Source organism: Lynx rufus, unplaced genomic scaffold (assembly GCF_022079265.1).
Source record: "Lynx rufus isolate CCGP_SWC_20201006 ecotype Redwood Valley unplaced genomic scaffold, mLynRuf1.p SCAF_3, whole genome shotgun sequence".
NCBI lineage: Eukaryota > Metazoa > Chordata > Mammalia > Carnivora > Felidae > Lynx > Lynx rufus.
Window position 1 is genome coordinate 58448239 of NW_025814845.1, and position 25127 is coordinate 58473365.

At 43.2% G+C, this 25127-nt stretch overlaps 1 protein-coding gene across 1 annotated transcript; it reads right to left on the reverse strand.

Moving 5' to 3' along the window:
* NAAA (N-acylethanolamine acid amidase) lies at positions 1–23543 on the reverse strand. The gene is made up of 11 exons (XM_047091544.1): positions 23293–23543; positions 22437–22601; positions 20116–20242; positions 15585–15675; positions 12002–12078; positions 7263–7435; positions 7058–7120; positions 5751–5817; positions 5065–5093; positions 1280–1357; positions 1–679 (listed from the first exon to the last, which is right to left on the reverse strand). Exons 1-10 carry the CDS (start codon positions 23493–23495, stop codon positions 1282–1284), a joined length of 1071 nt encoding a protein of 356 aa, XP_046947500.1. The 5' UTR covers positions 23496–23543; the 3' UTR covers positions 1–679; positions 1280–1281.
* Between the last annotated feature and the right edge of the window lie 1584 nt (positions 23544–25127).

Genomic DNA, 25127 nt, shown 5'->3' on the forward strand with positions numbered 1-25127 from the left:
TTCAGTATCTTGGAAGACAATTTTATTCTTCTTGCTGACATCCCTTGCAACATTTTATTAACTAGTGAAAAGTGACAATCAATCAGACATAATTTTGTTTTCAAACTGCTTTCAAAAAGCAGTAAGAAAGTAGCTATTTAGAAAAAGGAGGCCCATCAGTCTGCTTAAAGAAACATTAGACAAATTATGAAAAGTGAGAATCCCATCACATTGGAAATACATGATCAAAGCTCAGGCTAACGAACAAACAGGCTCTCTTCAAACCACATTTCTCCATTTCTTTTCGAATAATCTTTTTTTCTCAGACTCTTCTAGAAGCACTTCATAATAAGCAAAGATGTCTTGCCAGCTCATTTCTTCATAAGCTGAGGTATGACAACATTGCCACATATTGTGCTAAGAAGCTGGAACTAAAGCCCAAGGATAGGGCTTGACCTCTGAGACCAACTATCTTTGAGACAAAGCTTAGAGAGGGTCAAGGCAGATGATGAAGGGAAGTGAATACAAGCCTATTACCCACTTTACCAAAACCAGCTCCAGAGGGCCCTTCCTGCCCCCCACTTCACAAGATTGAAAACTTTAATGAGGAAAGAACCTGTATTGTTCCTAAAATAATACAATCCTTTTACTTTGTTTTTTAACGTACAGCTCTTCGAGAGTTTCGTTTTTAAAAAATCATCTGTAAGGGAAGAAGAATACATGTACTTAATTCAAACACTGGTTTTTAACACCCCCATGATAAGCAAATGACTAAAACATCAGGCCAGGTTTACAAGCTCCAGACAACCCTTGCATTAGGGAAAACTGGGTTTGGTTTCAGGAACAGCAGAAAGGACTCCTGCTTTCTCATGTCCCTCCCCTCACCTATGGGCTCACCATTGCCTGAAATAAACTCTGCAGGTGTCCTTTGCCTTCATTATCTGTCTTCTCAGGTTGAAAATGTGCTGGGCCTGCCTCACTATCACTCTTCCCAGATACTGTGTAAGTAAAGAGATAACACTTTGCCCTGAGAATAGGTTTTAATAAGGGACAAAGGACACCGGGCAAGAGTAGATTAGCTCTCATACAAACAATTCAAAATAAATACCTAAGAGTGACGCGAGTCTGACACAAATGACAATCATTTGCCGGATGTCTGTCAGAACATATTCCGTACGTACAAATGTTAAAGATGTCACCATGTTCTGTGAGAAATACCAGCACACACCCACAGACGTCGCCAACAACAAACTAGCAAAACTTTCATGGCATGGTGGAATCCACTCTTCTGCTTACTTACTTTTAACCCAGGTTTCTGATCCTCGTCGTGTACTTCTCTGGGTTGGCAGCACTCATTACTGTAGTATAAACTGTGTAGCTGAAAATGATGAGGAATTTTTATATACATATCATTTCCTCTAATATTCCAAAGAGGAAAAAAAACACCAAGCCCTTCCCTAATTGTCCCCATTGTCCTCAGGACCCAAGACAATAATACAAATAGAAGCCCATATATGTCAGAATATTTAAAATTTATAACGCAAGTGATCACACAGTGTCCTTCCTATTTTGACAATACTATGGAAGGCCAAGTTCAAATTTAAAATGCTCAAACTCCTCAGAGTTCCACACTGTGGCAGTGAGGGATGCCAGTTCTTGTGGCCCTCACCCCTTGCTCTGCCCGATCCCACAAGTGGCACGTATGTGGACACCTCAGCCTTTGCATTCAAGCTTCAAGCATGACCCCAGGGAAAAGCCATCCCTTGGCCACCCACCAAGCACAGATATCCACAGTGGCTGCACACTGCCATCAGGAGAACACCACCCAGGACCGTGGACCACACAGGCCTGGAGCTCTTTGGGCTGAGAATTCCAGGGTACTAGGTAGTTGGGCCAGACTAGCTGGGCAAATGCTCCTGGCCCAGTGGACTCCTTACATCAAGCGACGGTCAGAGGAAGGCCAGAGTGGAGCCTCTAAATCTCAGGGATCACATCTTACCCAGATCTAAGGATGCAAAGTGCAATGTCATTTACTCAACATACTGCACAGCAAGAGACCTGAACAACATGAGCACACACGCATGCATGCACACACACAATAGGACCCCTTTCCCTGACTCCCTTCATCATCTACCTCTTGTCCCAATCACCAGCTGAGATGCATGCTCAAAGCATTTGGAGCTGGGTTGTTGCAGAACTAGTGGCCCTGGGGCCCACAGATAAATTGTACACCTGGCTGAAGACAGCACTATGAGTGCATGCAGAGCTAGTCCAAGGGAATTCAGCAGCTTATTTGCTTTGGCCATAATTCTATTCTCCATCGCTACTTTATTTATTTATTTATTTGTTTATTTATTTATAAGTTTATTTATTTGTTTTGAGAGAGACAGAGACAACACAAGTGGGAGAGGGGCAGAGAGGGAGACAGAGAATCCCAAGCAGGCTCTGCACTGTCAGCACAGAGCCCGACGTGGGGCTCGAACTCATGGAACCGTGAGACCATGACATGAGCTGAAACCAAGAGTCAGATGCTTAACCGGCTGAGCCACCCAGGAACCCCTCCTTCACTACTTTAATATTTTCTCTGCTTACAGCCACCTCAGAGGATGGAGATCTATTGCAAGTGAGTGTGATTTTGTAGCACAGCACAAGGTGGCAGCATAGAGCTAACGGCTTCTGTTCAGACTCTTTCTGTTAACTTCACACAGGGAAGAGCTTCCATTGCCAGGAATCATTCTAAGCAAAGGGCCTGAGAGTCAGTGATCTGTGTTAATTCTGGCTCAATGGTGGTTATTCTTAAAATGCAGGTCCTCTCGGGTTTTCAATTACACAACAGAGAAAAATGTTCCTTGGTGAACTGTTTACAATTTCTAATTCTATTTCGACAAAACATTTCCTAGGCCATTTAAACATTGACAGCCTTTAACTCAGTAACTTTACTCTGAATTCTGGGAATTCAGCCAGGGAAAAGAATCCAAAGGTGGGGCGGTGGGGAAGGGGAATGTACAAATACATGTATTTCAGAATTTTAATAGGGGAAAAACTAACAACTAGAGAATGCTTAACTCAACTACACTATATTCAGTTGGCTATGGGGCACATGTTTAAAATGACCAGGGCTGTTCATGGCATGAGCAATGTTTTTTTAAAAATAAATATAATTTTATTTTTTTTATTTTATTATAATAGTAATTTTTATTATATTTTATTATCATAATAGTATTTTATTATAATAGTAATTTTTAAGGATATAGTTATCATTTATATAATTATTTTTAAAACCATAAGAACACCCAAAAAAGAATACCCTATTTTACAAACAAATATTAGAAGGGCAAAATTGTGCCCTACTGGAAGGGATATAGTCAGCTGTATGTTGGAGCTGGCTCCTACAGGCTGGTGAGAGCCAACTGTTAAACATGTAGGAAGTTCAGGAGCCAATCATAAGCTTGAAATACACTATGTGGGAGTATTGACACCAAGAAGTCAATTAATGCTACAATTCATGGGGGTCTTTGGTTTGTTTTTTGGCCCCCCAAACCCGCTCCCACCCAAAAGCTAGTTTACTAGCATAACCCTGGGTATCACCTATTACCCAAATGGTTCATTTACTGGAGTGGTAAATTACTGGCTAATTTGTTTTTCTGTATTGGCTGTTAGAATATTGCTCACAGAATAAATTTTTTAGTGTTAATCTTTTTATCAGGCCCTACTTACAGAAAAAACTTCCAAGGGACTATTTGAAGATATATTCCTATTATGATACAAAATGAACCACCAGTTTTAAAAATATCATCACAGCTAAGGAATCTTAAAAGTACCTGTATACAAAAGTTATTCTAGAGGCCATTGGGAAAACTATTTTGTATTCATGTAAAGGAGGATCATTTCAAAGAAAAAAAAAATCAATTGGGTATTTGAAACTAAAAATCACTTTATAGGTTTTGCCTGTATTAGGCTATTTCCTGAAGAGGACCATTTTGATATTCTTGCCTTGGAGAAAGCAAATAAAATAACGATGGGAGGGTAGGAAATGCTGGGTTTGGGAATTTATTGAAGTAAAAGGAGATAAAACTATTTTGACTTGCAGATGTTTCCTCTTTCATTTCATTAAATTAACCCCCACCTCACTAAGCAAAAAAAAGTGTCTGCACCCCCATGAGCTAGTCCTGGGTGAGGGTAAGACAATAAAGCATCACCTTGAATGGTGATAAAAAGTAGGCTGTTGGTCTAGCCAGCTTTGCTGTGATGGAGACAGTGGACCTTCAGAGTTTCCTGTATAAGTCTTGTGGCTGCCTCTCAGATTTAATGAAGAGCTTCCTGTGACAGTGGCAGCTACGGCCCAGGGTTTCACTTCAAAAGACTATGTGGGTAAAACCCTGGGTTGTTAGACCCAAGAAGCCAGTGCTCACAGGATGCTACTATCAAGGGCACAGGCTAACAAAGAAACAATAGCATAGATGCTAATTTATCTGTGGACTGAGCCATGGTGGTAGCAGAAAGTTTTAGGAAGTTAAAGGGAGGCCAACAGCATCTACAGTTTAGTTTAGTTTAGTTTTTTTTTTTTTTAACTTTTAGTTTATTTATTTTGAGAGAGAGAGAATCCCAAGCAAGCTCCGTGCTGTCAGCGCAGAGCCCAAAGCAGGGTTCAATCCCATGAACCATGAGATCATGATCTGAGCAGAGATCAAGAGTCAGATGCTTAACTGACTGACACACCCGGGTGCCCCTAAAGTGTAGTTTTAACAGAGTGAAATTACGGCGCTCGTAACCAGTGAAGGCAGTCCCAACTACCAGACTGACTTAGGATGAACACATCTCTGCCCTCTTCCTTCCGGATCCCTCTATCCTCTTTACCTTTGTTTTTCTTTATGGACTTCTCACCTGACTTATGATATATTTGTTTATCTCCCCCCTGCCCACCTCCTCCCTACTTCTCCCCAGTAAAATGCTAGTTCCATGAGAGCAGACAACTTGTTTGATTCACTGCTGTGTCCACAGCACCTAGAAAGCCTGACTTGTAGAGGCCCCCAGAACCCCCATTCTGGGGTGACATATGAACAGATGTGTTTAAGTGTCACTTACTTGTTACAAACCGGAAACACTGACAAAACCTGCATAGGAAACAATCATATTACAAAGACTATTAAAAAGGTAGAAGAAATACATGTAGAATATCCCTAGGAAGAATAAAAGCACTTAGCACTCTAGCATGTCTTGGGGTCTACAGAGTTAGACTTTTGAATCCTTTCTCCCTTTAAACAGTGAACATATATACAACTGTGTATTTTTTTAATTTTTATTATTATTTTTTATTAATTAAAAAAAATTTTTTTAACGTTTATTTATTATTGAGAGACAGAGAGAGACAGAGCGTGAGCAGGGGAAGGGCGGAGGGAGAGGGAGACACAGAATCTGAAGCAGGTTCCAGGCTCTGAGCTGTCAGCACAGAGCCCAGTGTGGGGCTTGAACTCACAAGCTGTGAGATCATGACCTGAGCTGAAGTCGGAGGCTCAACCGACTGAGCCACCCAGGCACCCCCAACTGTGTCTTTTTTTAACATGCAGAAACACTTGGGTGAAGATGAATACTTTTTAGTCTATACTGACGCAAGTTCACAAAATGTCATCTTTTTTTTTTTTTTTTTTATTCATCTGGCTTTTAAAAAATGTTTTCAACCAGGTGAAACTGACTCCAACACTTTAATCACTATTAACAAAGACTACAAACATCCAGGGTAAAAGCTGGACATCACGCCCCATGGAAGTTACCTGGAAGAGCGTCTCCAGGCTGAGGTTTTCCTGGCCTGTGGCATTAAGCGCTTTAATGGCAGGCGTCCTGTAAGGAGAATGGTCAGAGGTTACTGGGCACCTCAGGTAACCCTGAATCCCACCAGCTCTCATACCAGGAGGCTCAAGATAAGGCCTGGCTGCATGATCTCCTTTCACCAAACAAAGGTTCCAGCCCTCAAACATGCTTCCTGCCTAATCTCAGACCACCATGGCAAAATTAATTCAACAGCCAGGCCTACTGGCACCATCTGCTCAAGAAAGCTGGGATGGTGAAAATGTGTTGCATAAATAGTTGTCCCAAACACGTGGGGCAGTAAAGCCAGGGGGAAATACATAACTACCTGCTCTTTGGGGATGCAATGACTTACAAAACTTTCGAAATGAGAAGGGCCAAAGAAAGCCCCTAACTGGTTTATTTATTTCATTAAGGGACATGTTTTCCTTCCAAAAAAGGCTTACATAGAAAACCACAAACCTTGTTCTGTCCTTTCCTTTTACACACGAGTAGAGAGAGTCTCAAGAGGCAACCCAGTGAGTCATTAACAGAGCTGGTGATGGAACACAGGCCTCCTGACCCTGAGGCCATGGCAAGTCTTACCCTCCAACACCCAACCAACCGCTAAGACCCTCCACTACACATTACACTCTCCCATCCCGGCCAAGACACTGGTGAGGGGGCCCAGGTACATGTTCTGGGAGGGGACAGCACCTGCAGTCCTCTCCAGTTCTTGTCATAAAAATGGCACATCTGGGGTGCATGGGTGGCTCAGTTGGTTAAACATCCCACTTCGGCTCAGGTCATGATCTCATGGTTCGTGAGTTCAAACCGCACATTGGGATCTCTGCTGTCAGCAGGGAGCCTGCTGTCCCCCCCACCCCCCACCTCTACCCCTTTCCTGCTCTCTCTCTCTCAAAAATGATAAACTTTTTTTTTTAAAGGACACATTCCGTTAAAAAAAAACTAAAAAAAAAGAGGGGGTGCCTGGGTGGCTCAGTCGGTTAAGCGTCCAACTTCCTCTCAGGTCATGATCTCGCAGTCCGTGTGTTCGAGCCCCGCGTCGGGCTCTGTGCTGACAGCTCAGAGCCTGGAGCCTGTTTCAGATTCTGTGTCTCCCTTTCTCTCTGACCCTCCCCTATTCATGCTCTGTCTCTCTCTGTCTCAAAAATTTATTTATTTTTGAGACAGAGAGAGCATGAAACGTTAAAAAAAAAAAAAAAAAAAAAAAAGGACACATTCTCCTGACCCCAAGAAAGCACTGTAAAGCAGAAAGTGTATAGATGCCTACCTTCGGTCATCTTTCTCAGGTGCTGGCTTCCAGTGGTCATAATTTGTCTCAACTCGGAACCACCTACAACAAAGCACATCATCTTGTCTTACCCAAGGTCATCTGGCACATAACTGAAGAAGAAATATATGAAAACAAAAAGAATACCTCTAGTTTCATCAATTAAAAAAATTCTTGATACAAAATGAGTTCTCATTCTACTCACGCTCCATTTAAAGGATCTAGAGGCCAAATGTCTGCGGGGCCATTTCTGTTCCTCGTGATGACCACTCCTTCCCGAGGGGACACACCACCAACAATATAATAAACACCAGCAATAAGGGGTGTCTTGGCCAATTTATAAACAGCTGCGTCAAAGTTTTCCGACTCACTCAGGGTCTGAACAAAGAGACAAACCCACATTAGCATCACCACACATGGCAGTTATCTGCCACACCAACTGATGGACAAATGGGCCAAAGCACATTCTCCTGATATATTAAGCCATGGCTACCATCTTAACCCGCTCTGACCTCCTCCTCCTCCTGTCATCAGGGCTCCTGCGATGTCATCAGTGGGCAGCCAACAGCAGCAGGATTTTTTCTCACAACTGGAAAGACCTGCTGACAAGTTCTAGGCCTGGCTCACCAAACATGGGCTGTGTGCTTTCTAGGCAGGTCACCTTCACAAAGGACTCCCCATGTTTCCTCATCCACTTGTTCTTTCAACAGGTACTTCTGAATACCTACTATGTGCTAGGCACAGTGCTGGTGTGGGGAACAGAGCAGTGACTATGACTGACCAAACCTTGTTCACTCCAAACTTCCAAGGATGACAGGAAAGTCAATGGGCAGTGCTGACACAAGGTAAGTAGTGTCAACATAGGAGAAGGAATTGCTACAAAAGCCATAGCAGGGGACCCAGCCTCACCCAGGGCATCAAGGAAGTATTCCAGGGAGGTATTGCACAATCTGAGGCCAAAGGGACAAATGGAAGTCAGGCTGGCGGAAAGTCATAGTTGTGGGGTTGGGCAGCTCTAGCTTGATGGAAGAGTTGGCAAAGTCTTGGAGATGAAAGACAGCATGCTGCATCAGAGCAGGGTGTGCTGATACTCCTACCCCCGGGGGTTCGTGAAGACTTCCAAAGGTCTGTGGCATGGACCATTAAGGGATCACTTTCCATATCTTCAGCTTCCATAGGTGCTCCTTGCTTAAGCCGATCTGCTCAAGAACGGTCCTGTGGTATGGGGCCTGCCCTTCCCACCTGCATCTTCAAAATCACTCTGTACCACTTTTGGAAAGTACGTTTTCTGCTCACCCATCCCGAATATGGCCAAGGCACTGTGTCAGGGGTGGGGGTGGGGGTAAAGTCAAACAAAAGAACTATTCAAAATATTAGTGTCTGCAAAGGTGCCATCATTCAGCACCATAAACCATCAAGTCACGGCAGGGCTTTGTGGACTTTCCCCTGCCGTACACGCATTCCTGCTAGGGTGAGGTATTTAGGCTTGAACTGGTTTGTTCTGAACTCAGCAAAATTCTAGCGAGGCAGTGATGGAACATTGTTTTATGTTGCCTATACCATCCCACGATTACTATCAAGTAATTCGTTGCCTCTAACAGAGTCCTACGAGAAAAAAAGCAAAGAACGTCAGTAAGAAACGCCGGTGGCTGTGGTGACTTACTTCATTCAGGTGGCAAAAGTCAGGATGAAACATGTACCTCATCTGTTTGGTTCAGGAAATGAAGGAAATGGTCACTGACTGCTAAAGGGTAATGAAAATGTTCTAAAATTGATTGTAGAGATGGTTGCACAACTCTGAATGTACTAAAAACCAGGAAGTTGTATACTTTAAATACTTGAATCATACAGCAGGTGAATCGTATGGCATTGCACCTCAATTAAATACATCTACCTTACAACCCAGCAATTCTACTCTTAAGTACTTACTCAACTGAAATGGACATACGTGTTTACAAAAAGACTTGTACAAGATTTTCTACAGCAGGCTTACTCATAATAGCCCAATACTGGAAACAGCCCAATGCCCATCAACTGGAAAATGAATAAATTGTGTCATATTCACACAACTGAATAATCTTCAGCAATAGAAAGAAATGAGCTAGTGATACAAACAACATGGATGAATTTGAAAAACATTAGGCTGAGTGAAAGAAAGAGTCCCTACTCCAGGATTTCATTTCTATGCGTTCTAGAACAGGCAAACTTGTCTGTGGTGATAGAGGTCAGTGTGTTTTCATTGAGGGAGGGTGTCAGAGGAGGTTAGGAATTGGCTAGAATGGAGCAGGAGGGAAGTTTCCAGGGACTGGGAGATGTTCTGTACCTTGTTTTGTTCGTACTTACATGGATGGATAAATGAGTATGTACAGCTGTCAAAACACATTGAACCAAACCCTTAAGATCTGTGCATTTCACTGTACGTAAATTACATCTAAAACATTTAAAAATCATTTTGGTGTTTGGATTTCACCAGGTGGATGTAAATTCCAGTTTTATTTTTAAATGGCAACATTTACAATACACTGGATTTTTTGCAGCTTTTTAATCTTATGATGAAAAGTTTTACAGGCCATCTTAAAAATGTGTGAAGGATGCATAGTTTGTCACCATTTTCAGGAAGTATCCAGGTAAGAAGTTGAGGAGCACTGCAAGTCCAGAGGGACTAAGGTTATTTAAAGCAAGGGGAAGAAGTGGGGGTGCCTGGGTGGCTCAGTCAGTTAGGCGTCCGACTTCGGCTCAGGTCACGATCTCACGGTCCGTGAGTTCGAGCCCCGCGTTGGGCTCTGGGCTGATGGCTCAGAGCCTGGAGCCTGCTTCCGATTCTGTGTCTCCCTCTCTCTCTGCCCCTCCCCCGTTCATGCTCTGTCTCTCTCTGTCTCAAAAATAAATAAACGTTAAAAAAAAAAAATATTAAAGCAAGGGGAAGAAGGGCCAAAAAAGCTAAAGCTGGGCAGGACCAGATCTGTGCACCAGAGATGAGCTCCTGAAAATGTGTTTACTGTAGTGAAATCACAATTTATACGTGGCCTGGAACTTTGCTGCTTAATAGGTCTTGTAAAGCAGACTTTCTTTCTGTTGTATGCAGAACTACTTTCTTAATGCCTTTCTTTGCTTTGCTAATTCTGATATTTGCCCTCTAAAAGGAGGGGACATTGTTATCAGCAGAAAAGCATAATGTCATCTCTTATCTCAATCAGCTATTTAGATAAAACTACAGGCTAAAACTGTGGCCTACAACAAAGATTCTCTCCTTGACCAAACTAGCTAGGATCCTCTGAGCCCCCTTCTTGATAAGGCCTTAACCTTGGCCTATAAGGACTGAACAAACACTAACATAGTTTCTTTTATTTTTTTTCATGGTATTATTCTTGGCTTTATTTTATATTTTTATTATTATGTTTTAAAAATATAATTTATTGTCATATATATATATATACAATTTATTGTCAAGTCAGCTAACATACAGTGTATACAGGGTGCTCTTGGTTTTGGGGGTAGATTCCTGTGATTCATCACTTACATACAACACCCAGTGCTCATCCCAACAAGTGCCCTCCTCAATGCCCATCACCCATTTTCCCCTCTCCCCTGCCCCCCCCCATCAACCCTCAGTTTGTTCTCTGTATTTAAGAGTCTCCTATAGCTTGCATCTCTGTGTGTTTGTAACTGTTTTTTTTTCCCCTTCCCCCATAGTCTTCTGTTCAGTTTCTCAAATTCTACATGAGTGAAGACATGTGATAACTGTCTTTCTCTGACTGACTTATTTCACTTAGCATAATACCCTCCAGTTCCATCCACATTGTTGCAAATGGCAAGATTTCATTACTTTTCATTGCTGAGTTGTATATATCCCGTTGTATATATACACTACATCTTATTTATCCACTCATCAGAAAATTAACATAGTTTCTAACAGCTCAAGGCTACATCCCTAAGGTGACCCTAGCCCCTCTTATAGCGCTGCCTGAGAAAATAAGGCTGCCCAAAGAATTTACTATTTGTTCCAGACAACATTTAAAACTGGGGCCCCTGTTTTCCAGTCTCTGCAGGAGGGTAGGAAGCTAACTTTGAAAAGCACCAGTTAGGAATCTCAGATAGGCTTCTCATGGACAACCCCTCTCTTCCACTTTTTGTGTAAAGTTTCACTTCTCTGACTCTACTGAGCCCCTGTTGACACCCCTCTCAATTCCCTCATTTTCGCTTTAAAACACCCAGTCACCTCTGTATAAGTCAAAGTTGAGTTCAGTTCACATTGGACACTTTTCCCTACTGCAACGGTATAGTATACTACTGATTAAAATCTATCTTGATCACTTATTTATGTCTTTAACTGACATATAACATTAAATTTTTTTAATGTTTATTCATTTTTTGAGAGAGAGACACACACACAGAGCGCAAGTGGGAGATGTGCAGAGGGAGAGGGAGACACAGAACCCGAAGAAGGTTCCAGGCTCGGAGCTGTCAGCACAGACATATAACATTGTATTTGGTTTCAGGCATACAATGTAATGATTCAATATTTGCATATATTGCAAAATGATCACCACAATAACTAATATCTGTCACTATACATAGTTACCAAATTTTTTTTCCCTTGTATGAGGACTTTTAAGATCTACCCTTAACAACTTTCAACTATTCAATACAGTATTATTAACTATAGTGGCCATGCTGCAGGTTGCATGCCCATGACTTATTTTATAATTGGAAATTTATAATTCATAACTACTCCTTTAATTAGTGTCCAGCCCTGTTTATCTTTGATACTTATTATCACAAAGTTTGATATGATTTTGTAATCCTTTTTATTTGCAAACCTTGATTATTCTTTTTAGGAGCTTTCTACATGAAAAATAATATTGTGAAATAACACAGAGCATTACAACACGCACACAGAGGATGAAGTTAGGGTGTGGTGGGCTCAACAGGGGAAGTACTCACAGTGCGGATAAGCCAGCTGATCAGGGAGTGTCTCTGAAAAAGGGCAGCGATCACATTCTCCCACCACCAGCCTTCATCTGCCGAGTTGAAGAAGGAACAGTAAGTATATATATGAATTGTTGCCCACGTGCCACATTTTAAAATTCCTTAAATCTTATTTCTTCCCCATAGTACAAGCTGATGAGAGAGAAAAGTTAGCGGATGAGAGTAATTTTATTGGTATGCAGCTTTCAAAGATAAAGCCCAAATTTCATGACACACATAAAAATATGTAATATATACATTACATATTACACATATTACAAATTTCCAGGAATTTGGAAATGTTCTGTGTGTATGTACATGCATACATGAACATTCTGTATATATATACTTTATATATATATATAATCTTTCATGCCTAGAAACAATGATAATTGTGTTAAAGGAAATAATTCTACTAATTATCCCAAGCAAAACAGAATTACATAGCTATCAAGAGAAGTGGCTCAATAAGGGATTAGAATATATATCTTTCAGAACTTTAAGTTTGATTTGGGCTCACATTTTAAAAAGTATACAAATTTACAATCATTCTCCAAAATTATTTTTTTAACATCTTAAAAAATCATTGAGGATTTATTTCCTAAGAGAGCTCTTCATTCAAGACGTAAGCACTGATCATTTGCTATGTGCCATATTGTGATCTAGTCCAGACCCCTGGAATTTAACAGTGAAATTAGTGTGCTGTTAAGCAAACAAGATTTTGATAACTATTATAAAAGAAATAAAACAGAATAATATAATCATGAGTGATGAGGGAGGATTCTTTGAGGAATGTTAAAGATAGCCTCTCTGTGTTGTAGACATTTGCTCCAAGATGGACAGAACATTCCAGATAGAAGGCTTGGTTGGCTGTCAGGGCCCTAAGGCAAGGACAAGCTTGGGAGATATCAGAAAAAGAAAATTGCTGGTGCCATGAGGGAGAAGGAGACAGGCACAAAATAAGGTGTAGCAGGTGGCCACATAGAGTTTTGAGGGTAAGAGTCAGGACTCTGGATTTGTTATAAGTGAAATGGAAATTCATTACGGGTTTTGAACAGGGGAACAACCTGATCGTGCCCTCTGTTGGGAAGAGAAAGAATTATAGGACAGTGAGAAGCAGTGAGACCACACGAACCTCGACTACAGCAGTTCAGGTGTGAACCTGAATGGCTAGCCGAGCAGTGGAGGTGGAGAAAATGGCCAGGGACAATCTAGTTTTGTTGGTAGAGCTGACAAGACCCAGAGAGTGAGGGATCAAAAAATCCTCCCGGATGGGGCGCCTGGGTGGCGCAGTCGGTTAAGCGTCCGACTTCAGCCAGGTCACGATCTCGCGGTCCGTGAGTTCGAGCCCCGCGTCGGGCTCTGGGCTGATGGCTCAGAGCCTGGAGCCTGTTTCCGATTCTGTGTCTCCGTCTCTCTCTGCCCCTCCCCCGTTCATGCTCTGTCTCTCTCTGTCCCAAAAATAAATAAACGTTGAAAAAAAAAAATTCATAAAAAAAAAAAAAAATCCTCCCGGTACAATCAGTGCAGTACAATTGCCATATCCTGAAGCATGGAAAACCAGGGGAGGAAAAGATTTGGGTGGAGCCAGAGTGAGAGCAAGAAAAGGGGAAAAGAAAAAATAAGAGACTGGCTTAGCAAGTCAAGTGTAAGACACCTCGCACCTCACCGAGAAGGCATCTCCAGTCTGGGGCTCAGAGGTCAGACCCAGAGATGTGACAATGACAACAAATGCATCCATGGCCCTTACTTTGTGCCAAGCATCGCTCTGGGTGCTTCACGTACATGAATCATTTCATCCTCACAGCAGCCACCATCATCCCTGGCTTTCCAGGGGAGGAAACTAAAGCACAGACAGGTTAAGCACCTTGGTTGTGGTCACCAAGCTAGCAAGGGACCGCACCAAGACAAACTGGGCAGGCTGGCTCTGGAGTCAGATCTTAACTGCCAGGTGGTTTGTTAAGCCTCCCCAAACTCTATGCCATTTGTTAGCCCCCCTCCTATCCATACCTTTTCCCATTATGGCACTCTCCATAATGTCTAGAAACCTGAGTATCCCACTTCTATTAACCAAGCGATGTTATCTTATTGTTCAGGAATTTTAACTCAATCTTAGTAGATTAAAATATAACTACTTTTCATTAAAATGATAAAATAAGTTTTGAAAAAGCAGTTTGACAGTATTTAGTTAAACGTACATGTCACAAGAATAACTCAGTTATTTTTAAACTACTTGTACATTAGGTTCTACCAATCAGTTTGTTAAACAATTTGAGTCACAAGATGATGGAAACAAAGCCCAGCTTTTAAATAAATATACACTTGTTTACAGCCATTTTTACTAAGGTTTTACTAAGGTAGAACCTTAGTAAGTGTCATGCTGTGGTTTGAGTACCACTGATTGAGAACCTGTCTCACTCATAAAAGACTTTTGGGAAAATGCTGAAGAAACCCATTAGGATAAAGAAATAACTACTGAGCATTGATAGACTCAACCAGCATCTTCCTGTTAGAGACTTATGTAAAAAGGTAAGAACAGACCTAACTAAAGGAAACAACAACGTGAAGTCAATCAGGGTTTCATCAGATGACCAACACTAAACTTTCTTTCTTCTTAGCTCAGCTGCAAGTTCCTGAGGACGGAGACATGAGTTTATTGAACTGTGGGTTTCCCAGAGAACTGAATGAGATCCCCCAAGCCTTGGGGAACGGCAGTACAGTCATATAACAAACAGCAACTGGGCAGGACCCAGGCGATCAGTTTGAGAAGCACCTCTCCTGCTTACCAGCTGTCACTTCATGTCACAGCCTGTTTCTTCCTCCGCATAATGAATGGGGCTAATAATATCAGCCCTGCCTATCTAACAGGACCGTTGTGAGGTCTACTGAGAAAACGTACAAGAAAATGCACAGTGAACCACAGAGTGCTTTATAGATGTTGCCTGTACAACACCAACACATACCCTCTGGATTACCATGACAGCTTCCTAACAGTCTTCTGCTTCCATGTTAACCCAACACAATCCAGCTTCTAGATATCTAGCAGCCAAAGTGATAGTTAGAAATATAAATCAGATCTGTTCACGTCCTGGCCTAAAATTCTCCTCGGGCTTCCATTACACTTAAAATCCAAGCTCTTCGTCGTGACCCTCACCGCGGCCTCAGCCTTCATCTCCACCTCCAATGTCAGTCCCCCATGCTGTAACTACACTACCCTCTCTTGTTTCTAGAATCCGCCAGGGATGTTTTGTTTCTAGAATTTCCCCAGCTTCTGCAGACCTGGCTCCTGGATCCCATTACCCGTAGTAACGGCCCAACCCCCTCTTTGTTATCTATTACATCTTCTAGTTTTCCTTGCTTTGTAGCACTTAACACTACCTGAAATCATCTTCATTGCTTTTATGCACACTGTCTCTTTCCCCCAACTAGAACGGAAGTACCGGTTAGGTAGTGTAGTAGGTGTTTGTCCATACTTTCAGGTTGGGGAGCAAATGAAGCATACTTGGATAGAATTGACCAGGACTATGGCTGAAAACGCTCAGGAATTTGTTTTGATTACCTCGTTCATCGCCAGAAATTGTAAACTTGTGTGGACTCTGACCGGTCCATAATCCTACATAGCCAATAAACGTGGTTCCCGTGAATGCAACCTGAAATCAAGAGGTAAGGTATCACTTTGCCAATCCAGCCAAATACACACTGAAGTCATCTGTTTTGTCTCACGCATGGATTTTTTTTCTTATAAGTTCCAACATAATAAAATCTCTCAAAGAGCCTTTCGGAAGGTATAACCTTGGGATTCCATGAATACAAGTCAATGGATCTGTGATCTTGAATATGGGACAAAAAGGTGCAGCTTTATTTTCACCCATTCCTGAGATTTCCCTCCCTCAGTAAGGGATGCATGCCAACAAATCATGAGGTCATAGCAGTGCCTAGGATTCTGCCACCTGTAGACACTGCAGATATTTTCACATATATAATGGTGTCATACCTATCTTGATATAATTACATATCCTGAAATACCACTCATACCTCTCACTACCCTGAAATTATGGTAGTTATTAGATACACTGCTAACATTTACTAATTAATGTGTTGAGAAAAATTTTTAAATGGCTTAAAAAATTTGTTTTAATGTTAAAATGGCTACATTTTAATGTAACTGGTTTTCTTTGTAATCCATGCATTTTATTTTATGTACTATAAGACATTCTGAGAAGGGATCACAGGCTTCACCAAAGGGGATCATACCCCAAAAAGACTGAGAAACTCCAACCCTGAAATGGCAAATAGGCTCTGATTAAAAACTTGTGTTGATTTGATTATAAGAGATAAATATCATGCATCTTGTAAGCTCTGTGAGGTAAAGGGAAGTGAAACTGTTTGTAATAATCATATTTACATTTTAAATATTAAAAAAATTATTTTATATGTATCTCTCATTTAATCCTCATGATTATCCCATGAATTACAGGGATCACTCCCACTTTAAATTTAGGTAATAAGTTCCAATGATTGCAAGATACCACTCTATTACTATAAGGAGAAAAATCAAACTCTAGCAGTTACTACACATACCAGATTTCATCTTTTTAAGTTTATTTATTTATTTTCAGAGAGAGAGAGAGAGAGAGAGAGACAGAAAGCATGCAGGAGAGTGGAGGAGGGGCAGAGAGAGAGGGAGAGAGAGAGAATCCCAAGCAGGCTCCATGTTGTCACCATGGAGCCTGATGTGAGGCTGGCCTCCATGAACTGTGAGATCATAAGCTAAGACAAAATCAAGAGTCAGACATCCAACCAACTGAGCCCCCCATCTGTCCTTAACTTCATTTTTAAAAGAGATAGAATAGTACCCGTTCAATAAAGGTTAACTAATATTTTTATATTTTGAGAAACAAACAGGCCTAGGTTAATATTTTTCCTTAGAAAGCTAAATCTTAAGGGGTGCCCAGTGGATCATTTGACTCTTGATCTCAGGATTGTGAGGTCAATCCCCACATTGGGCATGGAGCCTACTTAAAAAAAGAAAAAAAGAAAAGAAAGAAAGCTGAATCTTAAGTCTGTAATTTTTAAAATTTCTTATTTCTATCTCATCTGGTTGGGGTTTTTTGGTTTTGTTTTTATTTTTTAATTATTTTTCAATATTTTATTTTATTTTTGAAACAGAGAGAGACAGAGCATGAACGGGGGAGGGTCAGAGAGAGAGGGAGACACAGAATCTGAAGCAGGCTCCAGGTTTTGAGCTGTCAGCACAGAGCCCGAGGTGGGGCTCGAACTCAAGGACTATGAGATCATGACCTGAGCCAAAGTACGAAGTTCAACCGACTGAGTCACCCAGGCACCCCTATTTTAAAATTTTTTTTTAACATTTATTCATTTTTGAGAGACAGAACATAAGCGGGGGAGGGGCAGAGAGAGCAAGGGAGAGACAGAATCCAAGGCAGCTCTAGGCTCTGAGCTGTCAGCACGGGGCCCCGGGGGGGAGGGGTGGGGGGGGGAGGGGGCTCGAACTCACTGCCTGACCTGACCTGAGCTGAAGTCTGACAGTTAACCAACTGAGCCATCCAGGTGCCCCATCTACCGTCATCTGGTTGTAAAATTAATTTATGATAGCTAAATTGCAAGGGAGAAATGCACTGGCCTTTTCCAGACTCATTGAGGGTTTTCCATGAATTCTCCCCATTTCAATTCATGGCAGTAAAAGGGGAATAATCCTACCTCGCCACTAAAAGCCTTTACAAAACATAATTATATGAAGAAAAAAAGTAATTATATTGTCACTTCATTCACATGATACACTGACTCTCACATTAGTGTCATTCTTGAAGGGCTAAGCAAATTAAAGTTTGAAAATTAAAATCACATTGTAGTTTCCAAGGTATTTTATAATGCATGATACACTCGTGTAATTAAATGTAATACATTTTCCACTCATCTGGAAAATGAGGATGAAAATGTTGACTGTGGCTGCTCACAGGGCTGTGGTGAGGATCTAATGAGAAACGGGACGTGAAAATGATTTAAAAATTATGGCTTGGTTGATTAAGTGTCCCATTTCCACTCAGGTCACGATCTCACAGTTCATGAGTTCGAGCCCTGTATCAGGCTCTCCACTCTCAGCACAGAGCCTGCTTCAGATCCTCTGTCCTCCCACCTCTCTCTCTGCCCTTCTCCCACTTTCTCTCTCTCAAAAATAAATAAACATTTTTTTAAATTATGAACAGACAAGAATAAGAGATTAATTATTTTGTGGATAACCTGTTCTTAATTTAGCAAAACAATTTCTTGGCCATGAGCCCCTAGCAGAAAGACAATGCTCAAGGGTAAACTGTTTGACTTGGTAATCACAACTTGAGCACTAAGAGTCGAGCCACACCTGCAGGTTAGTTCTCATGGGAGCTCCAGGATACATAGGAACAAACAAAGCAGTAACAGGGTGAATTCTAGAGGGAGCAGTTGGAATAATCTATTTTTGCTGCACTTATTCCTTTGTCTAACTAGAATTTTTGCTCACTGTAAATAATGGAGAGAAGCAGAAAGTAGTCAATGAAAAGAATTATGGTCCCATCATCCAGTATTAACTGCTAACATTTTAGGGGCACTTGTTGGATCAATCGGTTAAGCATCCAACTCTTGATTTTGGCTCAGGTCATGATCTCAAGGTTCATGAATTCAAGCCCCACATCAGGCTCTGCACTGACAGCGCTGAGCCTGCTTGGGATTCTCTCTCTCTCCCTCTCTCTCTCTGCCCCTCTCCTGCTCTCTCTCTCTCTCTCAAAATAAATAAATAAACCTTAGAAAACATCTTAGTAGATTTGGAATTGAGTATGCATATATATTGTCATTGTTACAGCTTAAAAACATTTTTGAAGTAATTCTTCAGCTATAAATCAAATTGTTAACAGTGGTGAAGGGATGAAATGAAAAAATGAGAAACTTTGGCTTGAAGTATTTCTGCATTTTTTTTGCCTTTTTTTCAGTTTATTCATTTATTTTGAGAGAGAGCACGTGTGCGTGCGTGTGCATGCGTGTGCATGCAAGCAGGGAAGGGGCAGAGAGAGAGAGGGAGACACAGAATCCGAAGCAGGCTCCAGGCTCTGAGCTGTCAGCACAGAGCCTGATGTGGGGCTTGAACTCACAGACAGTGAGATCATGACCTGAGCCGAAGTCAGTCGGTTAACAGACTGAGCCACCCAGGAGCCCTGATCCAAGTATAACTTTTAAAGATCATACTTAACAGAGTGCTGTGGAAGTACTTGTAGAGTGAAGGGCCATTTATTATTTGGCCACTATTTATCAATCATTTTCACATGCTTTGCAGACATTACTTCATGTAACCTTTATAACTACCTCCACAAAGTAATCATTAACCTCTCTGAGCTGTGTCTGCAAAATGAGTCTAAATAATTTCCTATGTTCTCAAAGGAAGAAGCAGAATTCAAACCAGATTCAAATTCAGACTTCAAAGTTGGCTGTTTCTGGCCATTACATCACAGAGCCCCTCCCTATTCCAGAAGCAGTCTGAACAAAGAAAGAGCTGACTCAGCAGGGTAAGTGGACGAGGGATCATACCCCAAGAGAGATTTCCCTAAGGAAAACTGGTTGACCTCTTTAAGTAGATGCTCAATAATCATAAATGACCCTTCTTCCTAGGAGCATAATTGACACAAACCTCTCGCGGTTTTGTTTTTCCAGGAGTTTGATGTCTTTTGTGTCTTTGTCTTTTCTTCTTCTTCTTTTTTTTTAACATTTATTCATGTTTTTGAGAGCGAGAGAGAGACAGGGCGCAAGCGGGGGGGGGGGGGGGGGTTGCAGAGAGAGAGACACACAGAATCTGAAGCAGGCTCCAGGCTCTGAGCTGTCAGCACAGAGCCTGATGCGGAGGCTCTCATGAGGCTCTCACGAACTCATGAGCAGCGAGATCATGACCCAAGGTGAAGTCGGACAGTTAACAGCCAGCCACCCAGATACCCCTGATGTCTTTTGTGTCTTACACATTAACCAGCAGGCCATCCTAATGATTGCTGACTTTGGTTAGCAAGTCTCTCTGACTTCTGAATCTGAATCTTATACTGTACGAACTATACCTGCCCATTCTTTAAGAACTGCACATCCACGGTCAACTTGCGTAAGAAATCTCCAAAAGGATAATCTAGATTCCGGCCATGGTAAATGTGGCCTTTGGAGTCTTGAGCCACAATACTGGTGCAGAATCTGAAAAAATAGAAAAGTACAGTATGAATGAATGAGAAAAATAAGACAAAGGAAAATGAATTTTTCATTAAAAAGATAGATCCTTAAAGTAAAACAACTTTTCTCCTTGTAATAGATACACATGATATATGATCCTTATATAAGAATATGGATCCAGAATTCAAGATGAAAAGCACAACTGGCACAATTCATCAGTGTTCATTTGGTGTTACTAGACCTTTGCCTTCAACACAAATGGCATTGAAAACATACTGAAGGAGAATTTCATCCTAAATCTAAATTTGAAACTGACCCATTCTGGGCTCAGCTGGACCCCTGAACTTCGTTTATTCCTCTGCTTGGCAGTGTGTGGTCTATTTAACATACCATTCAAAGCTAGTTCAAACTTACTTCTCTTCTATGAATTTCTCAGAGCAAGTACAATGGTCCTTAAACCATTCTGTGCTTGGTCTTTTTCCTGTCCCCTCGGGGCTCCCAGCACAGAGCTAATAAGAGAAAAGGATCCTTTAAGAACCCCCAGCCAGAGAGAAGTATTCTGAGGAAAAGAGGAAGAGCTTTGTTAAGATATCTAAATGTCCAATTCCTCTGAGAATATGTAATGTACCTTAAATTACATACAGTGGAAAATACTTACACACAGCATGCCCAATTCTGGGAAAAGATACGTATATCCACACAAACAAAACTGAGAGGAAGTACTCTGAAGGGCTTTTGGTCATTTCTAAGTAACAGGATTGTAGTTAATTTTCTTTATACTTTTCTGTATGTACTAATTTTCTATATTGATTACATGTTACTTTTATAATAGGAGAAAATAAATGTTACTTAATTTTTTTGTTTGTTTAAAAAAGGAAGTGTGGGGGGGGCGCCTAGATGGCTCAGTCAGTTAAGTGTCCAATTTTGGCTCAGGTCGTGATCCCGCGGTTCATGGGTTCAAGACCCATGTCCGGCTCTGTGCTGACAGCTCAGAGCCTGGAGCCTGCGTTGGATTCTGTGTCTCCCTCTCTCTTTGCTTCTCCCCGCTCAGCCTCCGTCTCTCTCTCTCTCTCTCTCTCTCTCTCTCAAAAATAAACATTAAAAAAAATTATGGGGTGCCTGAGGGCTCAGTTGGTTGAGCGTCAGATTCGGGCCCAGGTCATGATCTTGTGGTTCACAAGTTCAAGCCCCAAATTGCACTCTGTACTGACAGTTCAGAGCCTGGAACCTGCTTCAGATTCTGTGTCTCCCTCTCTCTCTCTGTCCCTCCTCAGCTCACACTCTGTCTCTCACTCTCTCTCAAATATTAAAAAAAAAAGAAAAAGCAAAAAAGTGTGTGTCTCATCTGTGTGTTTCCTTAAAGAGGGAGGCACTCAGTGCTTCTTAACCTAACCTGCCTAGGTGTTCAGGGAAGATGCCAGAGGGCGGTAAAGCTTGGTTATCCCAAGAATACACTCCTCCCCACCCCCACCCCATCATCTTTTGGCAGTCAGAAGCCATTAAGTATGTTGCTAGATAAGGCTGGTCTGGTGGCAAAACAGTAAATCCTGAAGACAGAAACCAGGTCAATTCCAGGACCTCCTACTAATCCAGGAAAGACTTAAGACTCTCTCTGAACTTGGTCTGGGATCAACCACACACTCTTAAGTGCTTTCACTTCTGTGTGCCATTTTATCATGCCCACCCTGTGAACCAAATATTGGATCTCACTATTAGCCAGAACAGTGTTCCCTATGACCCTGACCCTGGAGGGTCCAGCCTCTGACAGAGGAGTCAGGATCTCTAACCATGACCAAAACGGAGGGATAAATGCAGAGGGACAAATAAGGACTGGGTTGACCCCCTGCATTATAAGGCTGCGGGGTCTCTTGGTTAGACAGTCTGGATGAGAGTGGGGTTAGTTGTAAAAACTTCCTGTTATAGTACCTGTTGAGCAGAGTTTGTAAAGTGGAATAATACCGGTTTGGTGGGGGTAGGAAACAGGGGCTTCAGTTCGAGGAAAAAGTTCAATGCTGATTCAGAGAAGCGGCCTTCCTTCTCGAAGCCCATGATCTGCTGCTCAGATTTATCCAGAGAGGCAAAGAGGAAGCACTGGAGGTTTCAGGACAGCCCAGTCACCACCCTGTTTTTATCGCACTAGAAGTATGTCTCCTCCCGCCCAGATGTGACAGGAGTCCCCGGTGAATCCCAGTTAACCCAGCTAGCGCGGGACACTCACGCGGTGGTCTCGTAAACCAGGTTGAGAAGCAGGCAGTCGGCCAGGTCGGAGTTCAGGACTTCGCACATGCCCCGGATCTCATCTGTGAAGGGCTGGGGCAGGAAGGCAGCCAGCTCCCTGACCACCTTTCCAATCAACGCGTGGACCCACTTCGGGGCCCTATTCCTAAAAACGAAGAACCGCGAGGGTGTTTGACCTGCTCAGAGGCCAAAGGGGTGTCAGTGTGTGTGTATCGGTGGTGGGGTGCTTCCTAAAGCTCTTATCGTTAGGGGTGAATGCTAGGTTCCTCCCTTTCCCAGAGGGGCCGTCGCGACGGCCCAGGGTCCACATCACCCAACCCGCAGCATCCCGGAGGGAAAAAGAAAACTCGGAAGGGGAGGTAGGGCGAGAGAGCGTGGTCCCCAAAGGGGCGGACTTGGGGGGCTCGCGAGCTTGGTCCCCAAAGGGGCGGACTTGGGGGGCTCGCGAGGCTTGCAAGGAGGGTGTGGGCTGAGCTCTCTACTCTGAGTTGAGCAAACGGGTGACAACCTGAGCACCATCCTGATCCAGAATGCCTGGAGGAAGGGCGTACCACTGGTGACACCAAACTTGAAAGTCAAACCAGCCGCCCCGATCGTCCTCAAGCCTCCTCAAGCCCGACGCCTCCCAGAACAGCAGCAAATGCCAGTTCTCCTCGCCGCTGCCCTTGCACCCTGCTGAGGCCAGTGAGGAGGCTGGGGTAGAGGGCAAGACCGTCACGGAGGGGAGGGGTAAAGCGGCTCGGTTTACAGCCTGGTGGGCAGAGCGCGTGTGGGCTTGCGCAAGCGGACCGGTGTCCCGAGGGTCCCCCCCCCCGCGCCCGCGCGCCCGCGCTCACCCGAGAATGTGTGCCATCGCGGCGCGCACGAAGTCCAGGTCAAAGTGCCGCAGCACCGGCAGCCAGCGCAGCTCGGGCTCCGCGTCCAGGCTCACGTTGAAGAGCGGCGGGGCTGGGGGCGAAGCAGCCGTCAACACCCCGACCCCGGCCAAAAGTAGAGGCAGCGCCAGCCCCGGGAGCGCACCCAGGCCCGCGGCTCGCATGGCTCAGGCTCCGGCGGCCGCCACTAGGACCGCTGCGGCCGGCGTGCCAGGCGCGCCCGGGGAAGAGCTGACGGAGGAGGGGCCGGGGCGGTGCCGAGAGCGCTGGAGGCGGAGTCCGCGAGCGGCCGGGCGGGCCCGGTCCCTCCCGACCGCGAACCGCAAAAGAGCTGTGGGCGCCCCCTAGCATCCGCGCTTCCGGCCCCCCATTCCTCCAGCCGCGGCCCCGAGTCCCGCCGGGCCGGGTGCCAAACGCTGCAGGCTGCAGGCTTCTCACCCCTCTCCCCGACGCATCCCACCCACGTGGGCCCAGGGAGTGTAAACTCCGGCCTGGAGGGGCTGTAACATGATTTTCAGTAGTGAAGAGGTAGCGGGAAATCCTACGGTTGTAAAAAGGGATCTATCCCTCCCTCTCCGCCTTGCTTGCTTATATTTACATTCTTCAAAAGTTTATCTGGATTTAATAAGAGCTAGGAGAATTATTTTATGTTCAACACTCCCACGTCTTTTCAGTTAAAAATGTTTAAAAAAGCTTAAAGTCAGTTGACATTTATGTGCCAAATGTTTTTGCTGACTCTGTCTGATTTAACCATAACAACAAGCCAGTGATAGGTTCTACTAACTCATCCCCATTTTCCTGATGAGGAATATGAGGCTTGGAGAGGTTAAGTAATTTTTCTGGATGTCACAGCATTGGTGGGACTCCACTCCAAGCCAAGGTGTCAGACTCCAAACTCCTCACCTTCATAATCATTAATCTCACCTCTCCGTTCCCATTATCTGAGAGACAGAAACCTTGTATTAGGAAAATCACCTGACTCAGCAAGGCTGGGACATCATTATTATTAAATTTTTTTTTATTTTAATGTTTTTATTTATTTTTGAGGAGAGACAGAATGCCAGCACGGGAGGGGCAGAGAGAGAGGGAGACAGAATCTGAAGCAGGCTCCAGGCTCTGAGCTGTCAGCACAGCCCCACGAGGGGCTCAAACTCATGAACGTGAGATCGTGACCTGAGCTGAAGTCAGATGTTTAACCCACTGAGCCACCCAGGGACTCAACTTCATGTCACTTTAAGGTTGATATTAAAAAGATAAAAATTATTAAAAAATACAAGACTTGTAGGGATGCCTGGGTGGCTCAGTCGGTTAAGCATGACTCTTGATTTCTGCCCAGGGTCATGGGATCCAGTCCCGAGTCTGGCTCTGCTCTGAGTGTGGGACCTGCTTGAGATTCTCTCTCTCTCTCTCTCTCTCTCTCTCTCAAAATAAACATATTAACCCTCTTTCTGCTGCTTCTGTACTGTGCAGATTCCAGAGATGGTACACACTGATTTCATGGTTTATCTATGGATCAGAACCTACAGTTTAAAAAATACTTCTGTAGAGAATGAATGAAGGTAAATGACTATATCAGAAACATGAAGTATGATGTCTTTTATAGCTGGCATCTCGTTTTGTTCAGTTTAAAAGCAGTGTGGTAGTTTTCAAAAATAGCCACTTATTCTTCAGTACTCCTCCCTTCTAATGGTGGAGCCTATTTTCCCTCCTGGACTATGGGCTATACTTAATGACTTGCTTCTAATGAATACAGTACAGCTTTAGTGATGGTGTCGGACTCCAAAACTAGATCACAA